The 17,299-nt window shown below is 37.0% G+C and overlaps 1 protein-coding gene across 15 annotated transcripts in view; it reads right to left on the reverse strand.

The window, feature by feature from the left end:
- The window catches only part of nfixa (nuclear factor I/Xa), a 94,255-nt gene that overhangs the window by 74,211 nt on the left and 2,745 nt on the right, over positions 1–17,299 (reverse strand). For 9 of the 15 annotated variants that reach the window (XM_084103306.1, XM_084103311.1, XM_084103305.1 and 6 more), the window contains exon 2: positions 12,658–12,741. In XM_084103306.1, the coding sequence (XP_083959432.1) occupies positions 12,658–12,741 (84 nt within the window). Of the gene's footprint in view, positions 1–9,726; positions 9,955–12,657; positions 12,742–17,299 lie in introns of those variants that run through there. The other 6 variants (XM_084103300.1, XM_084103310.1, XM_084103299.1 and 3 more) reach the window with 1 other exon arrangement.

The following is a 17,299-nucleotide window of genomic DNA, read 5'->3' on the forward strand; positions in this document are numbered from 1 at the left end:
ATGATAACCATCATAAATAATAGTCCGTTCAGATTAGATGCACAATCAATTAATCGCTAATAGACCTGAGCCAGATTACGCAGGATTACAGAATGCACCTCGGTCAGACAACACATGCTTGCAGCGCCACATTTCTCACACATCGCCCGCTCTGAAATTGTGTTGATAAGATGACAGTAAAATATCCATCATACACGCAGCCACTGTGTGAAGTTCTGAATGTTAATCACGTACTGCGTCCATGCATGAAAGCCTGTGTTGATAGAGGCTCTGTTACAAAACCAATGTAGACAGGAATTTAGATCAAAAGTGACAGTAAAGACATTTATAATGTTATACAATATTTATATTTCAAGTTATTTTGAACTTTCTGTTCATCTAAGAATCCTGGAAAAAAAGGTATCACGTTTTACACAGAAATATGAAGCAGCACAACTGTTTTCATCATTGATAATAATGAGAAATGTTTCTTGAGCATCAAATCATCATATTAGCATGATTTCTGAAGGATCATGTGACTCTGAAGACTGGAGTAATGATGCTGAAAATTCAGCTTTGATCACAGGAATAAATTACATTTGACAATATATTCAAATAGAAAACAGTTAAACTCCATAAACTGTTAAACATTTTAAACTGTAATAACATTTCACAATATTACAGAATTTTTTGATCAATTAAATGCAGCTTGTTGATCAGAAAATACCTTTTCAAAAGCATTTTTTTAAATCAGAGTGTGATTTTTTTAACAGAGAAGAACGCTGGAAACACAAATTTGCAGAAAGAGTGTTTTTTTATGAAGCGTTGAGTTGATGCCTATGTAGAGTATCCCAAATCACTCACTTATGAGATTCCATTTCAGTTAGCGTGCTGTCTTAGAAGCTGCCTATGGTAGCAGACAGAAAGGGAGTTCACTAGAACTGTGGAAATAAAACAAGCGTGCAAATAGTGGAAAATAATATTGTAATATACAGTACCTTATATACCTTCACAAATGGCAAGAGCCCCAGAGCTTGTGTGTACATTCAACAGTCACTACAGTGGAATGTTTGCATAAACGACAGAAAAGACTAATTGCTCTATTTTTCCCAAGATCACAGCACTCATGGGTATCGCAGTTCAGCGTTCATAGCAAAGTAATGCAAAATTCTGCATGACTTTGGGAAGATCTGTGCATAGAGTGTTATGCTGCATAGTTCCTAACAAAACAAGTACAAAAATCACCTGCTGTCAAGCAAACCTATTCACCTTTCTTACTCTTTTTTCCTCTAAGGATAAAATGTTGTAATGTTAAGGTTTGTTGTCAGTTTTTCCCCAGCCAGCACCAGTTCGCCACTGCTCCACATGATCCATTCCAAAGGCCAAACAACAATATGGGGAGCAACCGACAGCCACGGCAACCAGCAAGGAATTTGCGTCCATGCAAGTTTTTTTTAGATGTATATGCAATGTTGAAAACAAAACAGCTGAACCTACTTTATTAACATCTGCATATCCGATACAATTCACAGTACAGACCTCTACTGAAAATATAACTAGATTGGCAGAGCTGCGGTCATAGATACCAACTGACTGTTTGAGACGGGTGTATTCAGGAGGCGCACACACACACACACACACACAGACTGTAGGACAGAAATAATCGACCTTGAGTGTCTTAGGCCCATCGGTACAGCAGGCCTCTTCAGCTACTGTGCTACTATAAACACTTGTTCTAAACCCTCCATTTATCAGCTACATAGAGAGCCACGGGCTCGTCAAACACACTCACACACGCCGTCATCTGAAAGCCCTTTACAAAACCCTTTTGTAGCTCTTGGACTTTTCTTTCTCATTTCATGGTTAGTTGCCATCCTAAAGCCTCACACTGAGATACAAATATTACTGAGGAGCAGCCTGCTACCTCAGAAGAATAGAATAGAATAGAATAGAATAGAATAGAATAGAATAGAATAGAATAGAATAGAAAACAATTAATTAAATCAAACAAAAACAACAAATAAAAAATAAAAGCAATAAAATAAAACAATTAAATTAAAAATAATGAAATAAACAGGAATAAAAAGGGAATGGGAAATAAAATAAAATATAATAAAATAGTATAGTACAGTAATAATAAAAAAGGAACAAAGTAAAAAAAATATATATAAAAAAACAGGAATAAAAAAATTTAATTTCTAAAATAAAATAATAATTTTTTTAAATAAAAAATAAATAAATAAAACAAAATAAATAAAATAAAACAAAATAAAACAATAAAAATAATAAAAATAAAAAACAAAATAACAAATTACATTAAAAAAACAAAAAATAATACAACAAAAAAACTTAAATTAAATTAAATTAAACTGTATCTTGGTCCATATCTGACCCTGGTCTGAAGACAATTAGGTTTTGAATGGCACAATCTCAAAAAGTCAATGGAAGATTTTCAAAACAAAACAAAAACAAAGCAAAGGAAAGCAAAACAGTTAGCGTTGTTATTCATTCTATGTGCGAGAGCCAATCAAACTATTTTTTATAGCCTGTTCTCAAGGCATGCATGTTCACTCACCTTGAGGTCTTTCACCATAAAGTTAAATAATGAACAGTAAAGAAAAAAGGTCGATCTAGCATAAAAGCAGGAAAACCATATGCTTGTGCTGGCCTCAATATGACCATGACCTTTCAATGGAACTTGGTTATTTCTGGCCAATGAAAGACACACAACTTTAGTGAATTACAGCAGCACTGAGCCAGAACGTTGGTACTCTTTAAATGAGCAACAAGAGAGAAGACATATTCAAGAGTGCGGTCACCGCTGTGAAAGACGGCATTGTTACACACTTGTGCTGCTAAGTGAAGTGATTATGAGGAAAATAATGAGCAAAGTGTGTTTGGTGTTGCGTGTGCATATACTGTATGTGCGCGCTGGTCTCCACGACAACTACAGTTGACGGTTAATAAGAGACGGATGATGGAGATGTAGGAACAAAGATTAAAAAGCACAGACAGAGACTCTGAGAGAAAGCAGATGAGTAACTATCATCCTGGTATCCATGCAAGAGTAGATCTAATCTCTCCAGTATGAAGTACAGAATTAAGTTTCCAAAAGTGTTTTTTTTTTTTCTTTTCTTCTTTACTAAAGGACAACTTTTGGTTCCTCAAAGAACCTTTCATGCAACAGTTCTTAAAATAACCATTTTTTTTATCTTCATGAAGAACTTTTGCAATTGAAAGGTTCCATGAATGTTAAAGGTTCTTCATGGAACCATTAATGCCAATAAAGAACCTTCATTTCTAAGTGCAATGTCTTTTCTAAAAAGAATGTTTGTTCTTTTTAGAACCTGAGGTTTCATATAGCACTTGAGCTGCCAGCTAAAACACAGGACATGTATTTTCTTCTAATGCGTTCTGGTAAGACTGTGTCTGCCAGGAACATAAACATAATGTAACTTTGCATATTGTTACCACACCAAACAGTTATGCCAGCAGAACTGCAGCGGGGTCATGCTGGGCTGCGGGGGGGGATGAATAAAATGATTCCTGAATTAAGAACCTGAAGATATTAACAATTTTCACTATACTCTGATTGGAACTAGACCTGAACAGAGGCAAAGACCTCACAGTAACTCTTAATGCTGTTGATGTTCATGCAGATGCTCCTTGTAAGCTCGGTCTCTTGATGTGGCGGTGCGTCTGCCGATTTGCTATGGCTTGATCGGTACTGATCATTTATTTGCACGTTCGGGTGAACATTAGGAAAGCTAGACAGCAGCCTTGGGGCGCACAAGTGTTTACAGTCATGCATTTTATTGAGTATGACATTTTATAGCTAGAGTATATGTTTTTTCCATAAAGAAATGACCTATAATGGAGATCGAATGGTGTTCCCCAGGGCTGCTGCCTCGGTCCCAACCTGTTCTCTCCAGCTTTCTGAAAGTGTTTTCTGCATTTCCCATACACTTTCTCCCAGTTTCAGCCTCCCGTTTCATTGATTTCCCCGCCAGGCTGAGCAACAAAACTGGAGGAAAGAGCAGATGATGTTCTTGTTTGACGCAATGTCCTCTTCCCTCAGAGCCATGTCCCAAAAAGACCGAAAGGGGAAAGTCAATAAAGGTAGACAGGGCAAGAAAACAGCATTTGTCATTATCGTTAAACTGCCCTGTTACATTTAGAAAATCTGTAATATCTATCAAGGGTGAGTAGTGAGGCCTGGCGAAAGCAGCACTTCAGTCCAGGTGAAACAAACAACCTGACAGCACATGTAAGATTAATTGTCTGTTTGGTTAAAATCACTCAAGCAGTGGGTACCATCACCCATCTGAACCCAGTAAATAAGAGCAAACGGCTGATAAATTAGAAATTTAGCTTAGTTAACAGTCAGTAAACAAGTGGAATAGAAAATGACTCGGTTAATGTGAAACAGAAATTGCTCGATTTAACCCAACATTACAGAGATTTGTGTTAGAATGAGTCACTGTTAAAATATATTGTGCGTGTCGTATTGAGCAAATTATGTTGTCAAACAATATACATATCCACTAGGGCTGGGCGGTATGACACTATATATCGTTACCACGGTATATAATATCGTTAGAGGTTTTATTATATTGTGTATATCGCGGTATGTAAATATATAGCACTATTGACACTTCAGAGTGATTGATGTTAAAAAGAGTTATAAGTGTAATCTATCTTAAAAATGAGCTTGTGCTGACTGGCACACTACCAAAGTTTGATCATTTGGGACGTGCTCGATGATAAAAAGTGTTATTAAGCACAAATAATAAGCAGTGAAAAAGAGCTCAATGCGGTGCTCGCTCTGACTGACACACAGAAAGCCGCGTCTCTCAGCATGCGATCGTGAATTCAGTTCGAATACACATGCAATTATGTCAAAATGCCCATCGTGTGAAGTATTCATGTAAACACAGCTGGTTATGTCTCAGGTGAAAGTAAACAGTCGGGTGTAAACCGGATGTGTATCAGTGTAATGGATCTGTGCGTTTGGTCTTAAAGTGACAGCAGCCTAATATTCCTGCTTAATGTGAATCAAACTAAAGAGAAAATAACTCACTGCTCTTGACTGAATCACTTTTTTAGCTTTAATAAGAATACATTTATATTTAATTCATACAGGGCAGACTACGTAATATTTTATATTTACATTTGATTATAAAATGTCTGTACTAATTCTCACTACATGTTCAATAAACCTAGTGTCCCTGAAAAACTTAATTTGTTCAATTCATATTTGTATATTGTATTTGTCCTATTGTTTGTAATTTGCTTCTTTTTTCTTATTTTTAATAACAGAAATTAGATTAAATACAATTATATATAGTTATATATAGAGAGAGGTATAGATAGATATAGATATAGATATATAGATATAGATATATAGTTATCATGAAATAAAATGTTTAATTTCATGAAATAAGAATTTGGTCATATTGTCCACCCTTAATATCCACAATATGAATAATATAATATAGCCTAGATATCCGTCAAAAAAAAAAAAAAAAAACATGGCAGAGAACTGAAGTGGGAAAGACAATGAAGCAATGTGTTTGTGGTGCAGTGACTTGCAGACTGACTGATTTAAAAAAAAAAGTCTAAATGTATTAAAAAGCATCATGTGACTGACCAGTATTTTAGATTACATAAACACTCATTTTTGAAAATAATGTATACAAGTATAAGCCTCATTCTCATCTGCTCTGTGAACAAATGTTTCCATTATTCGACAATGCATTTATGCCTAATCCTAGCAGTATTACATTGTAAACTGTGGTTTACTAAGCTGATGTCACAGGATCCACATAAAATATCAATATGTGTCTCTCCTGTTACATATATAAAAATAAATATACATAAATATCTATCTATCTATCTATCTATCTATCTATCTATCTATATATATATATATATATATATATATATATATATACTTAGCCTATTGAGATGTACTTGCTAAACTTTAAGAAATGCCATGACTCAGGGCTAAACCCCCAATGTCCTCAAATCCGAGATACTCCCCTGCTGGGACAAATGTAAGAAAATTCAAAATACATTAAAACGTAATGCTAACCACTTGTCCTGAGATATGTGCACAGCCCCGACTGAGGCCCTTGGACTCCCCAAACGACATTTTGCACATTTGGCAACCCATGCTTAACTTCCATTACGTAGTAAGCTTGAGATTCCCCACCTGTTCCGTCCATTCCAGAAAACCTTTTATCATCGTTAATAATTCATAAGTTATTGTTCACATTTGTTGACGCGCCGTATGCGTCCTCGTTTGTTTTAATAATTAACCGTAATTCAATAAGAAAGACGACAAAACAAACGTCCGGATAGAGTGAGTGTGGGATGGGGATCGAGAGCATCCACGCTGATGGGATTACCATGCAGACACATCGCACCCTCCCTCTTTTCTCCATCTTCCATGAAGGCACAGAAACGTCCCATAAACCACCAAACCTCACCCAAGTTTTGACTCCACGTAAACGTGGCCTGCCGCAAGATTTATCCAGCCTACAATCTGAATCGCATCAAAAGCCACAAGAGACAAAGGAGGGATTCCTTTTAACACACGCACTACGTGGCGCGATTGAAGGTTTGAAGAATCCTTTATCGCCGCGATCAAAATCCCAGTCGATAATGCCAACGCGGGCTGAAAGATTTCAGACGAGGACGAGGAAATCATAGTGTGATAAAGCTGTGGCCTTTATTGCTCGCATGCACTGTTTAAAACACCTTGTTACACTTAAGAAAAAGAAAACACGTTACATAAACACTAATAATTAGGCTACACATAGGCCTAATGACAAATTAATCTATCAAGTCCTATGAGAAATTGCTTTCCCTAACAGATTCACCATGGCCTATGGGGGAAAAAGACATGAAATATGCAACAACAAATAAATCTGAGGATTAAAGTCAAAAATAAATTATTGTAATTTGGCATATTTTTATTATTTATCATTATTTCCTTTAAAAAAAAATCAGTACATACAATTTTGCTGACTGCCACCTAAAAGTCAGTGCCTTTGTATTTGCCACAAAATAGCAACATGTTTGGCCACAAACACATAAAACAGAGAGGACAGTTTGAAAAATCACATAATTTGACCTTGAATGGGCAACAGTTCATGGCAAGCAGAATAACCTTTAAATATTTGCATTTATAAAACATTTTATATTTGTAGTCTTTATGCTGTATAAAATATTTTACCTTGATGCATTTTTTTTAAATGTTGTAGGCCTATGACATGAATAAATTATTTTAAAAAGTAGGCTACGTTTTAAGAGCTTGCCACGTGTTTTAAAACTAGATTAATAAAAGATTAATCCTTTTTATCTCGAACATTATTTGCCACTGACCCTACTGTTTACTTTTCACTCTAAACTGGATCTCTATCGCCCTTTTCGCCGACGTCATACTGCAAAGCAAATATTGAAATTTTCAAACCTATTGGAATGACGGTTGCGGAAGTGCTAGCTAAGTAAAATAATAATAAACGTGTTGTTCTTGACACGCCATAAGACCAGGAAAAAGAGAAAAATCGGAAGCTTAGGATACTAATTAGACTCGAATGCGCGCGACTGAACGCGTGCGCTGATAGGCCGCGAGAAGCAGAAGCACGTGCTTCGTGTTAAGGCTATATATGGCACAGGACTGCAAACAAATTTCCATTTTATTTAGTATTACTAAATAAAAATTCACACACTTCTTTTGAAGAACACAAATGCTTCTTCACAAATATTAGACATAGATTGCAGACACTTTACAAACGGCATGCCGTTTAGGCCTTCTTTACATTGGGGAGGAAAAGGGCAGCCTAGTTGGACATTTGCTTTAAAAAATATAATAAGCAAGGAAACAATTAATAGCCAGAAAAACAAGAGCAGTCAATTATACAAAATATGAGAAAAGGAGATTTATTTTAGACGCGTTTTGGATTCACCGAGTTTGGCGTGACACAGTCTGGGGGGGGGGGAAAGGTCTATTTCCAGCCAAGAAATTTAAGCCAATAGCAAAATCCTCTAAAAATGAAGAAATAGCCTTGAATAAAGAAATTATAAGAACGAGAGAGAACAAGTTTAGGTACGCCTATTAGCTATAGGCCTAGAGAATTCAATTATTTAGGCCTATGTCTCAGCCCAAAGGAAAGTTATTTTAGAGACCTGTCGAATGTCTGCTATACAGGAATATTTAAGAGCCAGAAAGAGTGAGTGCCACAAACCCGGGCCAAACTGCGCGCGCGAGGGAGAAGCACGAGATTCCAGCCGCCGCAGATCGCGTGAAGCACAAACAAGCCCCTGCGCGCATATATGGCACAACACTGCAAATACATTTTCAATTTACTTTTGAATTATTTATTAAAATACACACACCTCTGAAGAACACAAATGCTTCTTGAAAAAAAAAATAATAACAGGCCTATGCTGATACCTTGTGCCAAAAGGCTTCAAGTGTATGCCGTCAGGGATTCAAAAACGGACATTTGTATTCAAATACAGGCCTATTTGCATATTAAACACTGCTTAATATTTGTAAGCATTATATTTTTTTGTGGCCAAAAGATAAATATGCTACAGCCAGCTTTAGACAAAGAACAAAACAAAGCAAAGTTTAAGACAGTTTAATCCAATATTTTGTAACTGCAAAAGTTTGACACTTTGCCAATTATTGGGTAATACTATATAGACGTTAGAGAAAGAGAATCTTTTTTTGTTTGTTTTTTTCTTTTTTTGAATGGTAAATTAAGTCAGCCGTCAGGTTGGCATGAATTGCTCGGATTGAATCTTAGCCTATAATAGTCTACTGTCATGGAACTTTTTAAGGGAATAATTTAATTGCATAATCATAAAAGTACGTTTATGACTATGTTAATGTTTTGTTTTTTACAAACAAAAAGATTTTATTGTACAAAAATAGACTAGGCCAGTGTGATATGCTCGCTTCATAAACTAATCAAGCATTCTTTTCATAAATTATGAATCAATATGTTGAACTACAAAACATATTTAAACAGCATTTAATAAGTTATATTATATAGATGTAGGCTATGAATATAATAGCCTATTGCATAAAGTCAACAAAACATTTATTGCATATAAAGGAAAAAGTCAGAAGTAAACGCGTTTTAACACTTTCTTTATCTTCCGTCTAAATAAAAATACCTAAACAACTGCAGGAGAATCAAACGCGACCCTGAAAAGCATATTTTACAGATTTTGGAAGTATTTCTCACTCCGGACAGGTAGATCAATGTCACGTCGTGTCTCTGAACTCGGGCGCGGAGAAGTTCATGCACGGGAGCTGTAGTCCTGAAACTCCAGAAACATCACAGCTTGGGAAAACAGTTTAAAGAAATATTACCATAACGTTTTATAGTTTGGCATCTAAAATTCGAGCTGTTTACAATACCAGTCGGGCTTCCTCTCGGGTCAAACCAATCTCCTTTTATATAAAATAGATTTGGGAGAAGCGCCATTTTCTCTTCGATCCCATGTGCAATGAAACGCACGAGAAGAGTTCCGATTCCGAAACAACACCGCGCGCGAGCTGAGAGCTGGAAATAAACGCGCGCGTGAAAATAATGTTTTAAAAAGCGCAATGCATAACTTGTAATGCATTTGTTGAGCAGCATACAACAGACAAGACACGGCAACGGTCCTACAGTGCAGAATCCGAACACACAGACACGAGCGATTAATACAATGAATGCATTTTACCTGTGTCAAGCAGTACGGAGAGTACATAGTTATCTCAGAGGCGGGAAATGAATCGCGTTTTGAAGTTGAGTGGAAGTTCGCCGCGTTGCTGCATTGCAATAGCTCGCCGTCCCCCTTCGCCTACTCCATGCTGCTCGCGCCGCTAACCCCGCCTCGAAGCAGAAAGTGAAAGCTCAAACTTTAGGAAGAAAAAAACTACTCTCCTTCTTGCTCTCCCCCTTCGCTCTCTGATTCTCTACAACCTTGCAGAAGACAGCCTGCTATTCATTAGCGATTGGAAAGATGAAATAGCCTACACACGTTTGGTAAATACATACACGAATTGCCATAACAGCACTTCAACACTATCATTTACTATTGGTAGCTACATGTTATAATCTATTAGCCGATAGATCAATGTTTCCAGGTCAGTTTTGAGTGATAATTCCCACTTATTTCATCTCCGAAATCCTTGTCAATGATCAATTACTAAAAAAAAAATCCAAAAAAGGACTAATGGAAGAAAAAAAAGTCCATTAGGTATATATATCGGTCACCCTGCTCTTTAAAATATTGGTCATTGAAAAAGTGTCAATGACTCTAATATTAAACATAACATAAACCTTAGAAAATAGAATAGAATATTAGAAAATACAAAGCTTGATCAATGGCAGCAGGACTGACTGGCTGGCTGCAATATTTGTCAATGGCCTTTTAAACATTTGCTTTTAAACATTCCCCCATGCAATACTCCTGCAATCTTTAATCAGGTAATGGAAGGTAAGTAACCCCTCTTTCCCCCACTCTCTTCCTCTATGACTCATCTATAGGCCCCAGTCCTGCATCACAGTATTGCAGGGTGGTCTCCTAAATCCACATCTGTTTTGTGGCAAACCACAGCGCCCAGGCTGCCTAGCAGCACGCTCAACTATGCTTATCTTGCACCTTCTCCAGCCGTGAAACTCTGCTGTGCCTCTGCTGTCAAACTTTTAAGAGGCAGATTAGCTTGCTCTTTTATTAGGACTGCTTTCTCATAGACTGCTTAAGCCAACACCACAAAGGAGTTTTACCAATTACTGCACAATTTAATCCAGGTCTACAAGCTTAATCCAGCATAAATCTTAATCAACATGTGGGAAAACAGATGATGGGGTTTAAGGTATAACCAATGGTTTTAGAAATTACCACTACAGGTTCAGAAAACAGATTTGACCAATCTGTTGATCTTTTTTGACACAAAGAAGAGTTCAGAAGAGTTCCCGAATCCATTCAGAATTTTAATAGATTTAGGGGCCGTTTGAAAACTTTTAATGTATTTTTGTCGTTTATTTACACGTCAACTGCGTTTTGGGGGCCTGAAAACGCAAAATTTGGAAACTGGTTTCAAAGTGCAAGTTTTTGAAAACGATACCGTTATAATTTCTGTGCAAACTACAAAAACACAAATATGTGAAAATGGTGACGTAATGCACATGTGTATTAAGTGTTCAGTCTATAGACCTATAGTGTTTCTTTACAAAGTGACATCGCCATCTACTGGCCTGGCATGAATACTACAGCCTTTTTAATCCGTTTTCGCGGATCGTGTTGTTTTCACAAGGTTGTCATCTGTACACACATTTTTTTTTTCGTTTTTAGTACTTTGTTGTTGTGTAAACGTGCCCTTAATTTGATAATGTCAGACCTGCTTGAGATGCAAAGAGCACATAAACAGTTTTGTTTTTATAGATGCTGTTCATTCACCTTGGCCTAATGGCAAAAAACAGCTATAAATAAGGTTCTAGGTCTAAATACAGTTAGAGGCAACCCATAAACCTATATGATTTTCCGAGATCCTACACAGTATGTTTTTAATAGGATAAAATCCATCTGCAAAACAGCCAATATAACAAGAAAAACACTGACATTATCAGTTAAGAGCGAGGTCAGAGAAAGGGCACATAGGTTGGCATTACAACATCGAAAGGCACAAATCCCAAACCACAGTTTTCATGCTTCACACAGATCTTGCAGCCATTACTCTACGAAAAAGCATGAAAACAATTCTGCTTTCAGCGCACGCATACTTTCACACACAAGCAAATACATACATGCACACACACGCACACACCCAGTTCTTTGTTAAGCAGATCCACGGTCGGGTTGCGGTTGCAGCAGCTAAAACTTCCATTAAAACTCGCATAAGAGAACCATATGCAAGCGATATAGTCGGTGTGTGTGGTTTTAGCCCAACACAAACACACACACTTTGCTTTTTACCCTTCCCTCATGGCTGGCAATTAAATAATCCTGATGGTATTTTATGTAGATAATTCCTGCAGCTGCTTCTCCACATAAACTCGGCATTCCTCTCAACGCCAACCACCATCTTACCATATAAACGCAGCACACGAGATCATAAACGGCCGATGAGATTTATGATGCATATGTACACACTATTCTCTTGAAATATGCTTCACAGGCTATGAAACAGAAAAAAAATAATGCATTACACTCTTAAAAATAAAAGTTCCAAAAGGAAACTGAGGATAGATTAAATAGAAGAACCATTTTGAGTTCCCAAAGAACCTAGATAGTGCTTAAAAGAAGAAGAAGTGTGAAAAACATTTGAATAATCCAAAAAACACTTTTTCCACTATAAAGAACTTTTTGTGGAATGAAAAGATTCCATGAATGTCAAAAGTTCTTAATGGAACCATCAATGCCAGTAAAGAACCTTTATTTTTAAGAGCGTATAGATAATATCTCTGCTCTATCAAAGTTTGCTTTACTGATTCCAACTCATCTTATCACAATCTGAAGTCCAACTCAGTCTGGCCTGAAAGCAGATTAATTACATCAGCCATGAGAAAGAAATCAAAGTTCAATTCATCCGGTTACAGTCGTTTTATAGGGAAAAAAAAAGAAAATGAACAACAATAACACGGACAGAAAGAGGAAAATTGCTTGTACCCTGTAGGATTCAGGCACTAGGAAACACTCTGAGATGCCCGGGGCTCGATGGGGACCTTCATGCACCAGATACGATTCTGTGGCCTGTAATACAACACAAAACATATAGAGCAAATTTAGTCTTACTGCTTACAGATAAATCTGACAAAGAGCTGCATCGCAAAAAAGCCTGAAACATGAAACTTTACTGGAATATACCTCCATCAATCACATAGTCTATAACTCTTATTGCTTCTCCATGTTCCATTTGTGTTCAATTCTTGAATAAACCAGTTTCTCATGTTTGTACGTCAAACAGACAGCAGCACAATTAACATAGGTGGAGCCTTCGTGAGGCTTAGCCTTCCTGATCACAGGAATGATGTAAGATATTTTCTGAATATAGATATAGGGAACTCCGATTGATCCATCTGACTCTATCAGCAGCTAGGCAACTTCATCCTTTGGTAGTGGAAATAAAGAATATGAAATTGGAGAAAAAGAATAAGTCAATGCTTCTGTGTTCTGTTGCAAAATGTTTGTGTTCCCCAGAGAAACTTTGCATTCGCTTGCAAAACTTTTGAGTTATTTGAAAACTAACTCAACTGAAAAAAAAAGGCTCTGTACTTTTCTGTATGTACACTGAAAAACAGTGGTGTAAGATTTACTCGCACAGAAATGGGTGATAAAAATAAACGGGAAGTAACTAAATGAACTAAAACTGAAAGACAGTATTTTATTGTAAAACGTTCTCTATAATGATCTTTGTTTTATTCGCGACTGAAAAATCATTTTTACAGTGATATGGAGAAAACATCATCTGAAATCACTAAACATTATAAATAAGAGCATAAACATTTAGTAATAATAAAATAAAATACAGTAATATCCATATTAATATGCAAACCTCTGCACTGAGTTGATTTCTGAAGGCACTTCCAAAAGCTTGTCAAGTTGGCGCTGACATTGTTGATGGTGACTGCATATGATTATTATTATGGTATATAATGCATTTCATACAATGCAATGTATTTTGATGCATTAAGACAGTGGTTATTATTTCAATATTTAAAAAAAATGAATACATATGTGCTTGCTCTTTAGTCATATAATTATCAATAGGAGTATATGATCATCTGTGTAAATGATGGCAAATAAAATGTCTGGAGCATTTTGTGAATGAACTTTTGAATTGAAAGCATGGATGAATATGGACGGAAATCTTTTTAAAAAGCAGTCTCTAAGGTATAAAGTGGTACAGACCTCACCTCCACGAAAAAGAAAGGAAAAAGTACCATTTGAAAGATTAATACAGCAGGTTTCCAGTGAGCCAACCAGGACCTCATTCAACAACTATCCACCATCTACACACACACTAATAATGTTCAAATATGAACAATAAACTTTAACCACAAGTGCACGTTTGTGTGCATAAATACATATCAACATCTATTCCAGCACATACGCACACACGGTTTGCTCATAATAAGTCCCAGGCATTGGCACTAGACTCGGGCAGTGGTGAATAACAAAGCCTATTCATATCCACCCAATGAAACGTTAGCTTTCCCAAATTTCCCTCACTTTTATAGGGTCTTAGCTACAGCGCGCTAAAATCTCATTCAAGCAGGGAACAATTGCTGATTGGCTTTATTAGAACATAAACATGCATTTTCGTAATTAAAGAGAACGATTAAAAAGCGCACGTTACTCAGAGGCAAGTTCACGGCTCTCGCCGCTCTGAGAAATGTGTTGAAAACAGAAGAGTCGAAGAGTGAAGTTGTAGGAAGGAGCATTTTATGGGGTAGTGAATGGCAGGTGAGTTATTCCACTGATGTTTTGTTCTCCAGCTCTTCTTAAAAAACCCGACTGTCGCTCAAAGAACATTAACCAAAGGTCTAGCAAAAAGTTCTGGCCTTGACGCAATGGGAAGGTTTAAAAACACTTCCACAAATGTCAAAATGGCTGATATAAACTCTGAATGATGGTTGGATTTCTTTATGCGGATTTTAGGTATTGATTGACTCAAGTGTTTACTTTTGTTTAGTTTCAGGGTATTGATTACTCTCATGTTCCAGGAAATCAGCTAACCAGATTTCACCATACGCTCTTTCCAAAGGCTCCCCTCGCTCTGAACTGAAGCAGAAAATGGAAAACGTTCCACTTACTCATTCGATTTCTCTTCATTTAATTGACTCGATCTTCATCTCTTTAAGATAAACCAGCAAATCAAAGCCGTCGGTGAGGCCAGGCCGCACAAACCAGCTGAACAAACTCAACTCGGCCGTATTTCGCGGTGCTGAGCTCATCCGTTCATTTGTCTTGTCCACAGATGGAGAACAGAAGTCTATGTTGGCACCTGGAGGAACTCTCTGAATTTCACTATTATACTCATTTTGAGAAAAGGAACCTTCAGACTCGTCTTCGCCTCCAAAAGCTCCCATTTTTCTGTTGCGATCTATTAATTATATATGGGCTGTTTGCATATGGAGCATATGCAGGGTCCATATGGCCAGCCCTCAGCCAGAATCTCAAGCCTCTTCTTAATTAACATTTTAGAGGCGAAGCGCACAGAGAAAAGAGGGACATTTCAAAGCGGCTCTGGGAGCCTCTGACCTAATTGGAGTCAATGGAGATGTATGTAAATGTGTTAATTACGACAAGTTTCCTCGCTCTCACCGATAAATAGAGCTCTTTGTTTAAAATGTTTAATTGGTGGGAATAACGGAATCAAATGAGGGGGTTTCCTCCATATATGGGGGAGAGAGAGAGAGAGAGAGAGAGAGAGGTATATGGGTTGGAGGCATATGGCAATACGTTTGTGGTTTAGTGGAATGCTTAAGTGGTTAAATTCCTGAAATCTGAAGTTTCTCTCTCTCACACACACACACACACATACACACACTTTTGTGGTCTGGAGTTTTAGAACGAAGTACATAATTTCAGCGCCAAATAGAAGAGCAAAATAAATGTCTGTTTCAAACTACTTTCAAACCCTCGTCGACTATTGTTCGGACAAACTGGTAGTCCCCGCCCCCAAACTCATGTCATTGGTTAAGCCAATGTTGTTTGAAAAACAGATTTAAAAAAAATTACACACTTTACCTTTGAACTAGGCTTTCACATTTTTCATAGGAAATTTGAGTGGTGACTGTCCATGTTAAATTGGTTAATGCACTGCTATTGCTACAGGGTGGTCTGAGTGGTTGCTTAAAGGGATAGCTCACCCAAATATAAAAATTTGGACATCATTTACTCAATCTCATGTTGTTCCAAACCTGTAAACAACATTGGACCACATTGACTTTCATTGTATGGACAAAACAACAACAAAAACAACAACAACCACACTCTTCAATACAAGTCTAGTTTTTAACCTGTTTTAAGGCTTCCTAGATCCTTATAAAAAAGTAATAGTACATCTTTCCCAAACAAGCCAAATATTACACGCCAAAGTTACTTAGAGTTAGGGGTTTTGAAAACCCCAAAATACGAGCAAAAGTAATAGCCCTTCGAGCTGTTGCTTATCAATAAACATAGCTCTTTCTAGGGGTGGGTAATTTGACCAAATTCTTATTTCATGATATGAGAAATTTTATTTCAGGATAACGGTATATATATCACGATATAGTTATTTTGAGTTATTTTATCTCATTTCTGTTTTTAAAAATAAGAAAAAATAAGGAAATGACAAACAATAGGTTTATTTAACATATAGTTAGAATTAGTACAGAAATGTAGCTAATAATCAAATGTAAAAAATAAAATATTGCATAGCCTGCACTGTATGAATTAAATATAAATGTATTCTTATTAAAGCTAAAAAAGTGATTCAGTCAAGAGCAGTGAGTTATTTTCTCTTTTGGTTGATTCACATTAAGCAGGAATATTAGGCTGCTGTCACTTTAAGACCAAACGCACAGATCCATTACACTGATACACATCCGGTTTACACCCGACTGTTTACTTTCACCTGAGACATAACCAGCTGTGTTTACATGAATACTTCACACGATGGGCATTTTTACATAATTGCATGTGTATTCGATCATTCAAGCGCAACAAGACGTGAAAGAGAACTGAATTCACGATCGCATGCTGAGAGACATGACCACACCGCATTGAGCTCTTTTTCACTGCTTATGCTTTGTGTTTAATAACACTTTTGTATCATTGAGCACGTACCAAATTCGCGAACGCCTTCTGAAAGAGGCAGCTTTCTGTGCGCACACTTATATATACCGATATATATCGCCATACCGCCCAGCCCTAGCGCTTGCAGTAATGCAGTTATTCATTCACCTATGTATCTGCTAACTTCACGCAGAATCACAAACACACACACACACACACCTGGCTGTCCTCCACACATTCAAAAACCAGCTGGCCCGAGAACAATCAGCACAGGTCCCACTGATTTTTCCTTTTTTCACCTCTTTTTCTTTGTCTTTTGTTTGTCTCACAGCAATTACTATTAGCACCATTGTTTTTTATCATTATGATTTACTAGCTGGCAGGACCGAGCCAAATCAGACCGCATATAAACCTGTCCTCTATGGCAACCGCATCAAAGAGAGACGGAGAGAGAAAAAAAAAAAAAAGAGTAGAAAGAAGGAGGAACGAGAGAACGAGTGCTATATAAAAGGATGAAGCGTCCTTCCTC

This window comes from Abramis brama (assembly GCF_963993115.1).
Source record: "Abramis brama genome assembly, chromosome: 2".
In the NCBI taxonomy this organism is placed as follows: Eukaryota; Metazoa; Chordata; class Actinopteri; order Cypriniformes; family Leuciscidae; genus Abramis; species Abramis brama.